We start from the raw sequence: 15,890 nt of genomic DNA on the forward strand, positions 1-15,890 counted from the left end.
AATGAAATATAATGGAGAAATGTGTAGTTATCCACTTTGGTAGGAAAAATAGAAAAGCAGAGTATTTTTTAAATGGTGAGAGATTGGGAAATGTTGGTGTTCAGAGGGACCTGGGTGTCCTTGTACACGAATCACTGAAAGTTAACATGCAGGTACAGCAAGCAATTAGAAAGCAAATAGTATGTTGGCCTTTATTACAAGAGAATTTGAATATAAGAGTAAAGACATCTTACTGCAATTATATAGGGCCCTGGTAAGACCACACCTGGAGTACTTTGTACAGTTTTGGTCTCCTTACCTAAGGATATACTTGCCATAGAGGGAATGCAACGAAGGTTCACCAGACTGGTTCCTGGGATGGGGGGATTGTCCTATGAGGAGAGATTGAGTAGACTAGGCCTATATTCGCTAGAGTTTAGAAGAATGAGAGGTGATCTCATTGAAACATACAAAGTTCTTACAGGACTTTACAGGGTAGATGCAGGGAGGATGTTTCCCCTGGCTGGGGAGTCTAGAACCAGGGGTCACAGTCTCATAATAAGGGGTTGGCCATTTAGGACTGAGATGATGAGAAATGTCTTCACTCACAGGGTGGTGAATCTTTGGAATTCTCTACCCCAGAGGGCTGTGGAGGCTCAGTCGTTGAGTATATTCAAGACAGAGATCGATAGATTTTTGAATATTAAGAGAATCAAGGGATATGGGGATAGTGCAGGAAAGTGGAGATGAGGTAGAAGATTAGCCATGATCTTACTGAATGGTGGAGCAGGCTCGAAGGGCCAAATGGCCTGCTCCTGCTCCTATTTCTTATGTTATGTTCTTAATAATGATGGAACCAGGGAGGCTTTTTTTTAAATCTCAATTTGAGTCTGTTTTAAAGTTCTATATAGTTAAATTTAGGTGTCCAGAAGCAAAAAAGCTCACTATCCATTTATATCTGCCAGTATGGAATCATTACTTCCATTCCTATGCAGGCACCACAAACATGTCATTTCAGCACATTATCTAAGTTTAAAATGGATTCAGTAGGCTCACTGCACTGGTGAAGATTACAATTAAAAACTGATTACAGTGGCATTTGGTTACAATGATCTCAATAACCAAATGATCATTATATCTGATAGAGCAGTCAAGCAGAGCAGAGAGTCCAGTTAAATCTGAATTGAATGTTTAGGCATTCTTTTGATGGACTTCAGTGAAATGAAGCTGATCTGTTCCATGGGACGGCATTCTGCACGTCATACTGGCAGCTTGCGCAGCGCATCAGAGATCAGTACAGCCGCTGTGCTGCTCAAACGATACACCATCCAAAATACTTTCCCACGAAAAAGATCAACTTCCTTTCATTAAAGTCCAGTGGAGGAATATTAAAAGTATACCTAAAAATTAAATTAAAATACAACGGGACTGTCTACTCTTGGGGCTGCTCGACTGTTTAAAGTGCTGGTGAGTAGCACCAAGAGCAGGCAATCCCACAACATTTGAATTTAATTTTTAGGCATTCTTCCTTCTTTCCCTAAAGCACTGCTCCTTTTTCCCCAGCACAAATTGATTAATACAACAGATTTGTGGTCAGCACAACCAATGGGGGAAAAAGCATGTTAAATTACACAGTGTGGGGGACCTTGGCTTTCAATACAAAAACAAATGTGTGTTAGGTCAATCGTGGTTAAATGCTCAGAAAATTGACAAGAATATTGTTTCTTACCAAAGGAGGTGCTGTTACTGCTGTTATGGTTGGTTCTGGTTCGATACCATCAATGTCTTGTACTTCATCTAGGAATTGTGAAAATGATTTCAAGAAGTTATTTACAACAAGAATTTGCACTTATATAACACCACACTAGAAACTAAAAGCAATCAAGATTTCAATTACTGATAAATTTCAGGCTTGTATCTACCCCCGCCGCCCCCCAGCAAAATATCTGCTGCTGTTTAGTCGCCATTTTGGCTGAGCTGTACAATCATTTCCCCTTAAGCTCCATTCTTAGCAGATTCCAAGTATTTGTAAAATTGTTCGATGCCATCTGCACAACTCCCTCTATACTAAATACAAACATAAGAACAATGACTGACAGGCAAAGACCCTCCGAGCCATCGAGCCTGTCCCACACAATTGTGATGCTTTGTGTATCAATATATACTTTTCATCCCACCCGAAACCATCTGATCTCCTGGGAGAGGCAAAATAATTAAAAATCCCAGGCCAATTTGGGGGATAAAATTTGGAAAATTCCTGTCCAACTCATCTTGGCGATCAAACTAGTCCAGATCACTACTCTGGCCCCGAATTCCCTGCAATACCCACCTTCTGTAGGAGGTAATCTCCGCCCTAGCCAGAAACAGGTCCAGCTCTTGTTTGAAGGAAATGTTTTCCTGTATGTCCTTGATTATTTTCCGATACATTTTCTTGTGTTCAGCCACAAGTGAAAACACATCTAGTAGTGGTAACAATTCAATGAGTACGCACCCACACACACTGTGGAGAAACCACTCAATATAGATCAGTGTAAGTTCCCCATTGTTGGAAAAACCTTGAATCAGAGCACCGAAGTCTATTAGCAGCCACAGATTGAGGTATATTAAAATTAATGGGAACATTGATTTAAACTTTATATATGGCCCATGAAACCCATTGTAGGCACCTAAGCTGTCCATGGATAACCTTGGACACACCGGCTCAAAACCTTTTTTATTCATTCATGGGATGTGGGCGTCACTGGCAAGGCCAGCATTTATTGTCCATCCCCAATTGACCTGGAGAAGGTGGTGGTGAGCCGCCTTCTTGAACCGCTGCAGTCCGTGTGGTGAAGGTGCTCCCACAGTGCTGTTAGGGAAGGAGTTCCAAGATTTTGACCCAGCGATGATGAAGGAATGGCGATGTATTTCCAAGTCAGGGTGGTGTGTGACTTGGAGGGGAACTTGGAGGTGGTGGTGTTCCCATGCGCCTGCTGTCCTTGACCTTCTAGATGGTAGAGGTTGCGGGTTTAGGAGGTGCTGTCGAAGAAGCCTTGACGAGTTGCTGCAGCGCATCTTGTATATGGTACACACTGCGGACATGGTGCGCCAATGGTGGAAAGAGTGAATGTTTAACGTGGTGGATGGGGTGCCATCTAAACTAAAACTAAATGCTCTTATTTACACAGCAGCCAGGAATATAGGAAAGAGGTTAGTACTTGGGGAGTATTCTTCACCAAATCGCCAGATCCTGCACATTTGCAGCTCCCTCTACCAATTCTCTCCCACCCATCTGGTATGCATTAGGATAAGGTTCAAGTGAAGAAGCCTGAAGTTCCTTTTTTTTTTATAAATCACTGCATGCATGAACACACAGATCACTGTGTAGCACATTTTCTTTTTATTTACATTTCAGATTTTCCCCAGGTTGGTTCCCACAGATTGCCAAGGTAACCGGAGGGGGAACCCATTGCATGGGGGTGGCTGCTGCCCACAGAAAGGGGGAACGAGCAAGCAAGTTGGCAGCCATATTTTTTGCCCTGCAGGATCTGGGAGTAAATCACAGACGCACTGCGTGGTCAATGCATGCCTGAAGTTGAGAATTGTTTTAAGGAGTAAATACCCAGCTACTGAGGTATATCGTGAGAAACTGCAAGTTCAAGTGTGTTCTAAAAGAACCCGACTCAGAAAATTAGCACGTGAAACTGACACACTTTTGAAACACTAATTGAAACATCGATTGGTGAGCAAAGTCTATCATAGCATTAAAAGTTTTAATAGCAACAAAACAAACAGAGCCCAACCAGTAGAGCTCTCACCAGAAGGGTTGGTTAGTTCCCATGGTTTAACATCATGGAGGCATTTCCAAATATTGCTTAGTTTACCAGTCATTTCTATAATGGTACGTTGATTTTACAGTTATGCCTGGTCAGTTATTTTAGATTCCCTCTCTTTAGCGCATGTTCTCCAAGCTAAACAGCAGATAAGCAATCTGCTTCAAGGTTTTTGACAATATCTGTAACCAGATACTAGGAAGCACACGAGAACAGTCCGAGGTTAACTGCCTCCAATCTTCCTTCCTTATCTGTGGAAAAATATCTAACCTCCACCCGACACCTCCCAGACTGCTGCTGTTTTTGTGCAGATTCTGAGAGACTGGAGCCTCCGAGATGGCTTCCAGACTTTACACACTGTACTCAGCTTCCCTGTCCTATCACTTAATGCCAAGAAGAAAATAAATCGGTCTACAATTTTGCTACCAGGATAAGGGAGGCGAACAGTCATGTAAACTCCAGGAGCCAGCTTACAGACTCCAGTCTCCCAAAATCCAAACTAAAACAGTACCAGCATAAAGATGTCTTAAGACTGACTGCAGAGAATCACAAATATGAACCTCTAAAACGACTCCATCATGTACTATATGGTGTACCATCCAATTTATTTTAGTTTATATATACGGAACTTCAAATTAACATTGGAAATAGAGCAACAAATTGGGCATAAATATAATGATCTACTTTGGATCGATTAAACACAGAAAATAACGTGCTCATATCATCCAAGTAAGCAATTATGCAGCCCATCATTCAGTAGATTTTACATTTTCAATTATTCTGTCAATTATGTAAAAAGTTACAGCAAATTGTTTATAGTATGTGAAGGTAAGGCTCACCACTGCTGCTCTTTTTTAAAAAAAAGAAATGGCTACTGGTGACTGGAAAATGAAGGGATCTCAAGTTTAGCAACATAAATTAGATCACCTTTTTGTCAATGTGGCAACTAAAGCACCAGCTACCTGTTGAACACAGTTCAACTAATATACTTGTGTAAGCTAAGTTGTGCGTTTCCTGCGGCGCTGCTCACGGATAGTCTAGGGCACAGGCCGTGCAGCAGAACAGTTAAGTGGAGAATGGAGCAGAGCAATCACGAGGGGGACTGAGCACAGGGCTAGAAACAGGGCAGTCGAGTGAGGCGAGACCTGGAGGGGTGACGGAGCACAGTGCGCGTTTAAGCAGAAATGCAATGCGGTCAATTTGCTGTCAGCTGGCAAACCCAGTGCCTGGGGTGGGCCAGCCTCTACTGGGGTGTGGCAAAGTCCTGGGTGTGGAGTGTGCAGAGTTAGTGGTACTCCGAGACCTCATCACCACATCTCCAAATGCTGTAAACCCACAAACAATAGAGCTATGATTCTGCTGTCGGGGTAAATCAGCCGGAATAAAGTTGCCAACACGCCCAAGGCAGTGGCCAGGAAGACCCAAATTATATCAGGATTTTCTGACAACTGGTCTTCGTGAATTAAGCAGGTTTACCCTGGGGGTCACCACTGGCTGTGTAAAAAACACACACACCAGGAGCAGACATCAATAACACCTCATTAATTACAATATTAAAAAAACTCCTTAATAGATTTAATAGTTATTTTTGCTAATTTGGAACATTTCCTATATTTTTCCTCCATTCCTTTTGATATTTTTGAGCCACAAAACATTCCTTAAATAAAGGGCAGCTAGGAAACTAGCTACCAGACTTCTGCCTTGCCTCTGCACCCAATAACACAGCCAAGATTGAGAAAACTATATGTGGGAAAGGCCACAAACAGTAAGTTGGAGCACCAACTTTTTTTCATCATCGTCATCCTCCTGTAGCTTCAAAGTAAATTAACCCATTTCTGAAATACGCTATGTGAACATTGGGGTGCTATCCACCTATTTTAAAGCAATCTCACCAATCGAAAACCAGCAACACAGACCAACACTGATTGAACAGAAGTGCCTGCCAAACAGTTATGATCAAGACAGCATAAAATCTCAGTACTCCATCTTCCCTCTTCCTAAGAACATAAGAACTAGGAGCAGGCCACATCGATCCTGGAGCCTGCTCCACCATTCAATAAGATTATGGCTGAACTTCTACCATCACTCCACTTTCCCGCCCTATCTCCATCTCCCTCGATTCCCTTAGTGTCCAAGGATCTATCGATCTCAGTCTTGAATATACTCAACGATTCAGCATCCACAGCCCTCTGGGGTAGAGAATTCCAAAAATTCACAACCCTCCGAGTGAAGAAATTTCTCATCTCAGTCCTAAATAGCCGGCCCCTTATCCTGAGACTATGACCCCAAGTTCTAGATTCTCCAGCCAGGGGAAACAGCCTCTCTGCATCTACACTGTCAAAGCCCTCTAAGAATTTTATGGCCTAGAAATTCAGTAGCGCCCCGTTTGGGGCGCCAGCCTCGCCAGGGCGCTAAAAGTAGCGCCCCGGAAGTAGTCGTGGCCGCCCGCCGGAAATTCACTTTGCGCGTCCCAGAGGGAAGCGTGGCGCTACTGGAGGCGGCCCGCATCCCTCTTGGGGCGCTGCAACTGAAGATCGCTGTGCAACGTGCCACAGCGCCACACGCTGCGGCATGGCGCGCTGCGGTACTGCAGGCCTTCCTCCCCTTCTTAAAGGGGAGGGGCCTTGTGCAGCGCGATCGAGGATCGCGAGTGCCGGCAAAAGAGCTCGGCACCGAGTTCTTGGAACGCAGTCGGCACTCCGCGCGCGGGGGGGGGGCGCGCGCTCAGGAGGCCGGGGACAGCAGCACAGAGGTGTGCTGGCAGGCGGCCAGCAAAAAAAAATGGCCACCCCGCACCTCTCCTTTAATTAGCGCCTCTACCGCCGCAGGTAGGCCCCCCCTGAACCGGTCGCAAATAGCGTCCGGCGTTAAAGCAGGGGGCGCAACTAAATATCGCGATCGGGCGGTAGCAGGGCGCTGCGCACACCGATGACAGCATCGGTAGTGGCGCAGCGCTAACGGCTAGCGCCGCCATTAGCGTCCCGCTAAATTTAGCGGGAGGCGTGGCCAGTGGCTTCCGACCCACTTAGCGCCCTCTTAAGGCGCTAACGGGTGGTGCAGCCCACTGAATTTCTAGGCCTATATGTTTCAATTAGATCACCTTTCATTCATATAAACTCTAGGGAATATAGGCCCATTCTACTCAATCTCTTCTCGCAGGACAGCCCTCTCATCCCAGGACACAATCCTCAAAATATCATTGCAGAATCAAAACACACGACAGCTGACTATCAGAGCATGTTAGTATACTATATAGTTAGCAAGTAAAGATAATCCAGCACCAACTTTGTCATTAAATTCCTGGTAATATAAGGAAAATGCTCGGCTCATAAACCTGCAGGCTAATCATTTTTCAGAACCCATTTCCTAATGCACTAAGTTAAAAAAGGGCTTCAATTTCTATTTGGTACCCCACATATTCCTTTCCCTACTAATTCATTTCACCTACGCAGTAAAACCCAGCCTCAAAGTTGATACTTTCTATTGAGATTAACCACCGATTGCTGTGGGCAGTTCACTGGCAGCAACTTTCTGATACATCCTGAGCTCACTCTTTGCTGCTGACTGAAATTACATGGACATATGGAGTTCTGGGACAGAATTGCTCAAATAGAGACCTAAAACCTCAATACCACGCTCTCCTCTAATTATCTTACTTCCTTCTGTCGCTTCAATCAGGGCTGCATATCCACAATTCCCATTGCTGTAAAGGGGAGTTTGGATTCTCCTGTTTCGTTGTAAGGGGCAGCCCGACTGCAGTTGGCTGGACCCATGAAAATGTGGCCGAGTCACTGGAGGCTTGGTCCTTTATATTGAAGAGTGCTGCTACTATTACTCATTCAATGCTCAAGGGCCTTCAATGTCACTTTTGGCTTTCAAAGTACACAGCAATCATACACAGACAAAATTCCTGTCTGATCACGGTTAAAAACTTGTTTTACAAAAACTCAATTTCCATTAAAAAGGCCTCCTCCACAAACATCTGTAGCTTCCTATTTATTTAGCCGCAGCAACATCTGGAATCTACTTGTTAATGAATTTCTACAATGAAAGAAAAGCTCTTGCAATTTATATAACGTCTTTCATGACCTCAGGACCTCCGAGTGCTTCACAGAACATGAAGTACTTCTGAAGTGTAGTCACTATTGTAACGTAGGGAAGCACAGCAGCCAATGCACACACAGCAAGGTCCCACAAACAGCAATGAGATCAATGACTAGATACTCTGTTTTAGTGATGTTGGTTGAGGGATAGATGTTGGCCAGGACACCGGGAGAGCTCCCCTGATCTTCGAATAGTAACATGGGATCCTTTACATCCATCCGATGGCCTTGGTTTAACATCTAATCCAAAAGACGGCAGCTGTGACAGTGAGGCACTCTGTGCTAGACTGGCGTGTGAGCCAAGATTATGTGCTCAATTCTTTGGAGTGGGGTTTGAGCCCACAGCTTTCTGACTCAAAGGCAAGAGTACCAAGGCTGACACTTTGGCTCAGTGGGTCGCTCTCTCACCTGAGTCAGCAGTAAATGTGTTGCAAATTGGATGTTTTCACTCTACAAGTTTAATGATACAAATTGATTGTGCGCCAGAAACCAGTTACAGTATTAGAGGGCTCTGTGCTTGAGATAAAATGTTTTTACGTTACACGATATAAAGGTCCCATGCTTGGGGAACGAACAATATTACAAGACCACAAAAATATGGGCCTACAAATAAAATGGCCCGGATTTTGCAATGGTAATGAGGGCGAACTGTTAGCGTTCGCCCTCATTACCCCTCGGAAAATGACCTTAGCTTCAGGATTTAGCACATGCACAGATAAACACGGAAATCCTGAAGTTGCGGTCAGTCATTCACTGCTCCGATACAGGTTATACTGTGGAACTCCACCCCCAGCCCCCTCCCCTCACCCCAATAAAAATTAAGCCTTGTTGGAATAGGTGTAACTGGGGTTTTAATGCATATTGACTGAGCAACTTTTCTGACCCTGAAAAACTAACTTTATAAACTAATTTAAAAAATTGAATTTTTTTTTTTCACTTTATGATTTTCAGCTTCTACCTTAACAATCTTTATTTCGCTCTCTGTAAAATATTTAAAAAGTGAATTGAATCAGTGCTTTTTATTTCCTGGTTTGCTGTCTGTGAGAATTCTTCAATATGATTGGCTGCTTAGACATCTTGATGACATCGCTGCTGCACTACGCTAGGGATCCCCTTTTGACAGCTCTACAATCAATTTAACATTCTACAATCAATTTAACGTTGAGAAATATCAAGTTTTCGCCACAGAGATCGCGAGATTTTTGTGGGCAGCGGCGAACGCACTCGCTTCGCCGCTGGCCGCAAATTCCAGGCCACTATCAGATTAAGTAAGCCAATTTTGGTGAAGTAAACACGAAGCGCCAATCCTCCACGTTGCTACTGATAAGAGCAGCTGGGTCGCCATATTCCATGGTGCAACCCAACAAGATATTAAAAGTAAAAGGCATACAGCTGGTGCTCTCCCTACACAGCATAGAAACATAGAAGATAGAACATAAGGAGGAGTAGGCCATACGGCCCCTCGAGCCTGCTCCGCCATTCAATACGATCATGGCTGATCTGAACCTAGACTCACGTCCACTTCCCTGCCCGCTCCCCATAACCCCTAATTCCCTTATCAGCTAGGAAACTGTCTATCTCCGTTTTAAATTTATTTAATGTCGCAGCTTCCACAGCTCTCTGGGGTAGCAAATTCCATAGATTTACTACCCTCTGAGTGAAGAAGTTTCTCCTCATCTCAGTTTTGAAAGGGCAGCCCCTTATTCTAAGATTATGCTCCCTAGTTCTAGTCTCACCTATCAGTGGAAACATCCTCCCCGCATCCACCCGATCAAGCCCCCTCACAATCTTATATGTTTCGATAAGATCGCCTCTCATTCTTCTGAATTCCAATGAGTAGAGGCCCAACCTACTCAACCTTTCCTCATAAGTCAACCCCCTCATCTCCGGAATCAACCGAGTGAACCTTCTCTGAACTGCCTCGAGTGCAAGTATATCTTTTCTTAAATATGGAAACCACAACTGTACGTAGTATTCCAGGTGCGGCCTCACCAGTACCCCGTATAACTGAAGCAAGACTTCCCTGCTTTTATACTCCATCCCTTTTGCAATAAAAGCCAAGAATCCATTGGTCTTCCTGATCACCTGCTGTACCTGCATACAAACCTTCTGTGTTTCATGCACCAGGACCCCCAGATTCCTTTGTACTGTAGCACTTTGCAGTTTCTCTCCATTTAGATAATAACTTGCTCTTTGATTTTTTCTGCCAAAGTGCATAACCTCACACTTTCCAACATTATATTCCATCTGCCAAATTTCTGCCCACTCACTTAGCCTGTCTATGTCCTTTTGCAGGTTTTTTATGTCCTCCTCACTCACTGCTTTCCCTCCCATCTTTGTATCGTCGGCAAACTTGGATATGTTGCACTCGGTCCCTTCCTCCAAATCGTTAATATAGATTGTAAAGAGTTGGGGTCCCAGCACTGACCCCTGCGGAACACCACTAGTCACAGATTGCCAACCCGAGAACGAACCATTTATCCCAACTCTCTGTTTTCTATTAGATAGCCAATCTTCCACCCATGCCAGTATATTACCCCCAATCCCGTGATTTTTTATCTTGTGCAGTAATCTTTTGTGTGGCACCATGTCAAATGCCTTTTGGAAGTCCAAATACACCACAATCCACTGGTTCCCCTTTATCCACCCTGTTTGTTACGTCCTCAAAGAATTCGAGCAAATTTGTCAAACATGACTTCCCCTTCATAAAACCATGCTGACTCTGTCCGATTAAATTATGCTTATCCAAATGTCCTGTTACTGCTTCCTTAATAATGGACTCCAACATTTTACTAACCACAGATGTTAGGCTAACTGGTCTATAGTTTCCAGCCTTTTGTCTACTTCCCTTTTTAAATAAGGGCGTTACATTAGCAGTTTTCCAATCTGCTGGGACCTTACCTGAATCCAGGGAGTTCTGGAAAATTACCACTAATGCATCCGCAATCCCCACCGCCACTTCTCTCAAGACCCTAGGATGTAAGCCATCAGGTCCAGGGGATTTATCCGCCTTTAGTCCCATTATCTTACCGAGTACCACCTCCTTAGTGATTTTAATCGTGTTTAGCTCCTCCCCCCCCATAGCCCCGTTTGTCCAGTGTTGGGATATTTTTTATGTCCTCTACTGTAAAGACTGATACAAAATATTTGTTCAGCGTTTTTGCCATCTCTAAGTTCCCCACCACTAATTTCACAGTCTCGTCCCCTAAAGGACCAACATTCACTTTAGCCACCCTTTTTCTTTTTATATAACTGTAGAAACTCTTGCTATCTGTTTTTATATTTTTTGCTAGTTTACTTTCATAATCTATCTTCCCTTTCTTAATTAATCTTTTAGTTATTGTTTGCTGGCTTTTAAATGCTTCCCAATCTTCTATCCTCCCACTAGATTTGGTTACTTTATATGCCCTTGTTTTCAGTCGGATACTATCCTTTATTACTTTACTAAGCCACGGATGGCTGTCTTTTCTTTTACGCCCCTTTTTCCTCAGTGGAATATATTTTTGTTGAAAGTTGTGAAGTATTTCCTTGAATGTACACCACTGCTCATGTACCGTCTTACACTTTAACCTATTTTCCCAGTCCACTTTAGTCAACTCTGCTCTCATACCTTCATAGTCTCCTTTATTTAAGCTTAGTATGCTGGTTTGAGATCCAACTCTCACCCTCCAACTGAATTTGGAATTCAACCATGTTATGGTCACTCATTCCAAGGGGATCCTTTACTAGGACATTTTTTATTAATCCTGTCTCATTACACAGGACCAGATCTAAGAGTGCCTGCCCCCTGGTTGGTTCAGTAACATACTGCTCAAGGAACCCGTCCCTAATGCACTCTTCCTCAAGGCTGCCCTGCCCAATTTGATTTGTCCAGTCAATATGAAAGTTAAAATCCCCCATGATTATAGCTGTTCCCTTATTACAAGCCCCAACTATTTCCTGATTTATACTCCGACCAACAGAGTTGCAACTGTTAGGAGGCCTATAGACTACGCCCACTAGTGACTTTTTCCCCTTATTATTCCTTATCTCCACCCAAACCGTTTCACTATCCTGATCCTGTGACCCAATATCATTTCTCACTATTGCAGTGAGGGTGGTAGGTCCATGGAATATGCTGCCCCAAAAAGCTGTAGAAGCTACATCATTACATAAATTTAAAACAGAAATAAATAGAGAGTTTCCTAGAAGTAAAGGGAATTAAGGGTTACGGGGAGCGGGCAGGAATTTGGACATGAGTCTAGGTTCGGATCGGACACGGCCCTGTGGGTAGCGGAGCGGGCCCAGGGGCCGTGTAGCCTGATCCTGCTCCTATTTTGTGTGTCTAATTCTGTTAGATTCAGGAGATGGTTCTGTGATAGTAGATTGGCGGTTAGGATCAGATCAGCCATGATCTTATTAAATGGCGGAGCAGGCTCGAGGGGCCGATTGGCCTACTCCTGCTCCTATTTATGTTCTTATGATTCCATCCTTTATTAACATAGCCACCCCACCTCCCTTTCCTTTCTGTCTGTCCTTCTTAATTGTCAAATACCCCTGGATGTTTAGTTCCCAGTCATGGTCACCTTGCCGCCATGTTTCTGTAATGGCCACCAGATCATACCCATGTGTAGTTATTTGTAACGTCAACTCGTTTATTTTGTTACGAATGCTGCGTGCATTCAGATAAAGAACTTTTAAATATGTTTTGTGACAATTTATTCCTGCTTTTACCCCTTCTACTGCTTTACCTTTATCTTTATACATTCTGTCCCTTCCTGACACGCTCTGGTTTTTAATTCCCCCACTGCTACCTTGCTCTATTGCCTTCTCCGCTGACATTTTTATTTTTTGCTCTCTTGAAACCTCCCCCCCACTAATTAGTTTAAAGCCCTCTCTACAGCCTAAGTTATTCAATTCGCCAGGATTCTAGTCCCAGCACTGGCCAAGTGAAGCCCGTCCCAACGGAACAGCTCTCTCCTGTCCCAGTACTGGTGCCAGTGCCCCAAGAAGCAAAACCCATTCCTCCCACACCAGTCTTTGAGCCACGCATTTAACTCTCTGATTTTATTTACCCTAGCCAAATTTGCTCGTGGCTCTGGTAATAATCCAGAGATTATTACCCTTGTGGTTCTGCTTTTTAATTTGGCCCCTAGCTGCTCATACTCCCTCAGCAGAACCTCCTTCCTTGTCCTATCTTATGTCGTTGGTAACAACATAGACCACGACAACTGGATCCTCCCCTCCCACTCCAAGTTTCTCTCCAGCCCAGAGGAATGTCCATTCGGCCTCTCTAACCTGCTCCACCATTCAATGCGATCATGGCTGATCATCCAAGTTCAGTACCCGGTCCCTGCTTTCTCCCCATACCCCTTGATCCCTTTAGCCTTAAGAAATATACCCAACTCCTTCTTGAATATATTTAATGAATTGGCCTCTACTGCCTTCTGTGGTAGAGAATTCCACAGGTTCACCACTGTCTGGGCGAAGAAATTCCTCATTTCTGTCCTAAAAGGCCTACCCCTTATCCTGTGACCCCTGGTTCTGGATTCCCCGACCATCGGGAACATCCTCCCGGCATCTAGTCTGTCCAGTCCTGCCAGAATTTTATAAGTTTCAATGAGATCCCCTCTCATTCTTCTAAACTCCAGCGAGTACAAGCCCAATCGACCCAATCTCTCCTTGTACGTCATTCCTGCCATCCCAGGTAGCAGCCTGGTGAATCTTCGTTGAACTCCTTCCATGGCAAGAATATCCTTCCTCAGATAAGGCAACCAAAACTGCACACAATACTCAAGGTGTGGTCTCACCAAGGCCCTGTACAACTGCAGCAAGACATCCTTGTTCTTGTACTCAAACCCTCTCGCTATGAAGGCCAATATAGCATTGAAGCACCTACAGAACACCTTACAGCCTGGAGTTTACCTTTAATTTTGGACAGTATTTACAACATGGGAATTATTCTTATTCCAATTTTCACCCCTTCGCTTTTGAAATTATTGGCCCTTGCAAGAATCACTGGCTCATGAACAGGAGCGGAAACTATGTCTGATCTTCCCTTTCCTAGAACAGGAACAAAGGCCAATAATATGTTTTTCCTGGCTGAGACCAGCTAACTCAGCACAGACTAGGAGTAGAGCCTGTATGGCTTAGTACTACACATTTCTTCTTTTTGGAACTAACCTGCAGATATAGCTTCATGCTCCGTTGCTTTCTGTTTCTTTTCATTTTTTCCCTTAGCCAGGGCTTCAGCTCTTGGAGATTCAGCTTGTCCCTCCACAGTCACTCTCGGTAGAGAATCGACCACGGTTGGCAAACCATCTTTGATTGCCAACGTACTCTCCGACACAAAATCTTTCTTGTCTGGCCGTTTCACAGGAAATCCCACAGATTCTTTTAGGGTAATTGCTTTGCGTGATAGTGTGGCAGACTTTTCCTCTTCACCTCGAGCAGGCTTACCTCCTGCTCTCTCAATATCATCTCCATTTTCAGCAATATTAAATAGTTCTGTTTTATGCAAGGTTGAGCTATCTTCATTAGACAAAGTTGTTTTGTGAACATGCCGATTCTCATCTTCACAGTCAAAGCTCTTGTCACAATCATTTTTTAATAGGAAGTCCTTCTCAAAATTGTTAGCACAATCTGATTCATATTCATCAGGTTTGCTTCCAATAGACTGCTTTCTACACTTGAACTCATCAACCTCAGGCTTTCTCCTCTTTTCCTCAGCGTCTTTAAACATGCCCTGTTCAACTCCATTTTCTTCTTCCAAATCATTACTAAGAGCAGTCTGGTTACTCTGAGAGTCCTGAACCTGTGGACTGTCCACTGGATCAAAATCAACTTCATTGTCATTATCTTCCCCTAAAGGCACAGCAACAAGTTCACTCGAGCTCATATAGTCATTTTCATCTTCATCCGACAGAGGGTGTCCTCTGTGTAACAAAGTTTGCTCTTTATTGTTAAAAACATCACTTTGCCTTCCAAATGAGTCTCTCTGGCCAAAGCTGCTTTCATTCACAGTTACAGACAGTTCAAGTCTTCTCTCAGCTTTAGCTCTATTTGTTGTGCTGAAATCTAGTGCCTCAGGAGAAGATTCTCTGGATAGAACCTGTTGCCAACCACCCTCAGTATCCATCTCCTCCTCACCTAAGAGAAAAGCAGAAAGACAGTTGTATTTATACATTGTTAATAAGCTTATGTATACCGTACAAATATGCCTTCTTCAATACTTTATGGTCTGTCTGTCTGTGTGGAGTTTGCACATTCTCCCCGTGTTTGCGTGGGTTTCCTCCGGGTGCTCCGGTTTCCTCCCACAGTCCAAAGATGTGCGGGTTAGGTTGATTGGCTATGATAAATTGACCCTTAGTGTTAGGGGGATTAAATATGTGGGGTTACGGGGATAGGGTGGGATATGTGTTGGTGTAGGGGTTACGGGGATCGGGTGGGATATGTGTCGGTGCAGGCTTGATGGGCCGAAATGGCCTCTATCTGCACTGTGGGGTTTCTGTGATTTCTGTGATATTCAGCCAAACCCTGGCACACTGGACGGAAAAAAAATTACACTAAAATCCGCAGAAGCCCCAAGCTCCACAACTTGTCACTCTCTCCTGGCCCCAATCCAGGCTTGGCTGCCTTCTGTCCCCAAACCTGTTCACCTGGATTATAAACACCACTCAATCTGCTCTCACTATCCTTATAGGCCCCACTCCTAGCCTGAACTCAGGCCCTTCCACTACACATGTTCCAGTGCTGATCACTGCTCCAGTTCCATACTGGTGTCACTACCTTTAAAAAAAAAACTGGGACAAAATGATTGCTTTAATTACAATATATACTGTTCAGGGGTAAGTGCTTAATTTGAAAACATGCACAGATTGTTACATACAAAGAGAAATGCAATTTTGCACACAAACATAGTCTAAAGCAATAGAAGGAATTACAAAGGAGAATCACAGGCTACAAAAGTAAACTGCGGATTGCAAGCCAACTATGAAGAGAAATTTTAAAAACAAAC

At 43.9% G+C, this 15,890-nt stretch overlaps 1 protein-coding gene across 5 annotated transcripts in view; it reads right to left on the reverse strand.

The window, feature by feature from the left end:
• The window catches only part of LOC147103125 (zinc finger MYM-type protein 4-like), a 180,738-nt gene that overhangs the window by 79,627 nt on the left and 85,221 nt on the right, over positions 1 to 15,890 (reverse strand). For all 5 annotated transcript variants that reach the window (XM_085962449.1, XM_085962447.1, XM_085962448.1 and 2 more), the window contains 2 exons: positions 14,057 to 15,022; positions 1,709 to 1,776 (listed from right to left, as the gene is read on the reverse strand). In XM_085962449.1, the coding sequence (XP_085818575.1) occupies positions 1,709 to 1,776; positions 14,057 to 15,022 (1,034 nt within the window). The remainder of the gene's footprint in view (positions 1 to 1,708; positions 1,777 to 14,056; positions 15,023 to 15,890) is intronic.

This window comes from Somniosus microcephalus, chromosome 20 (assembly GCF_052327205.1).
Source record: "Somniosus microcephalus isolate GS21.2 chromosome 20, FLI_Smic_1.0, whole genome shotgun sequence".
Classification (NCBI taxonomy): domain Eukaryota; kingdom Metazoa; phylum Chordata; class Chondrichthyes; order Squaliformes; family Somniosidae; genus Somniosus; species Somniosus microcephalus.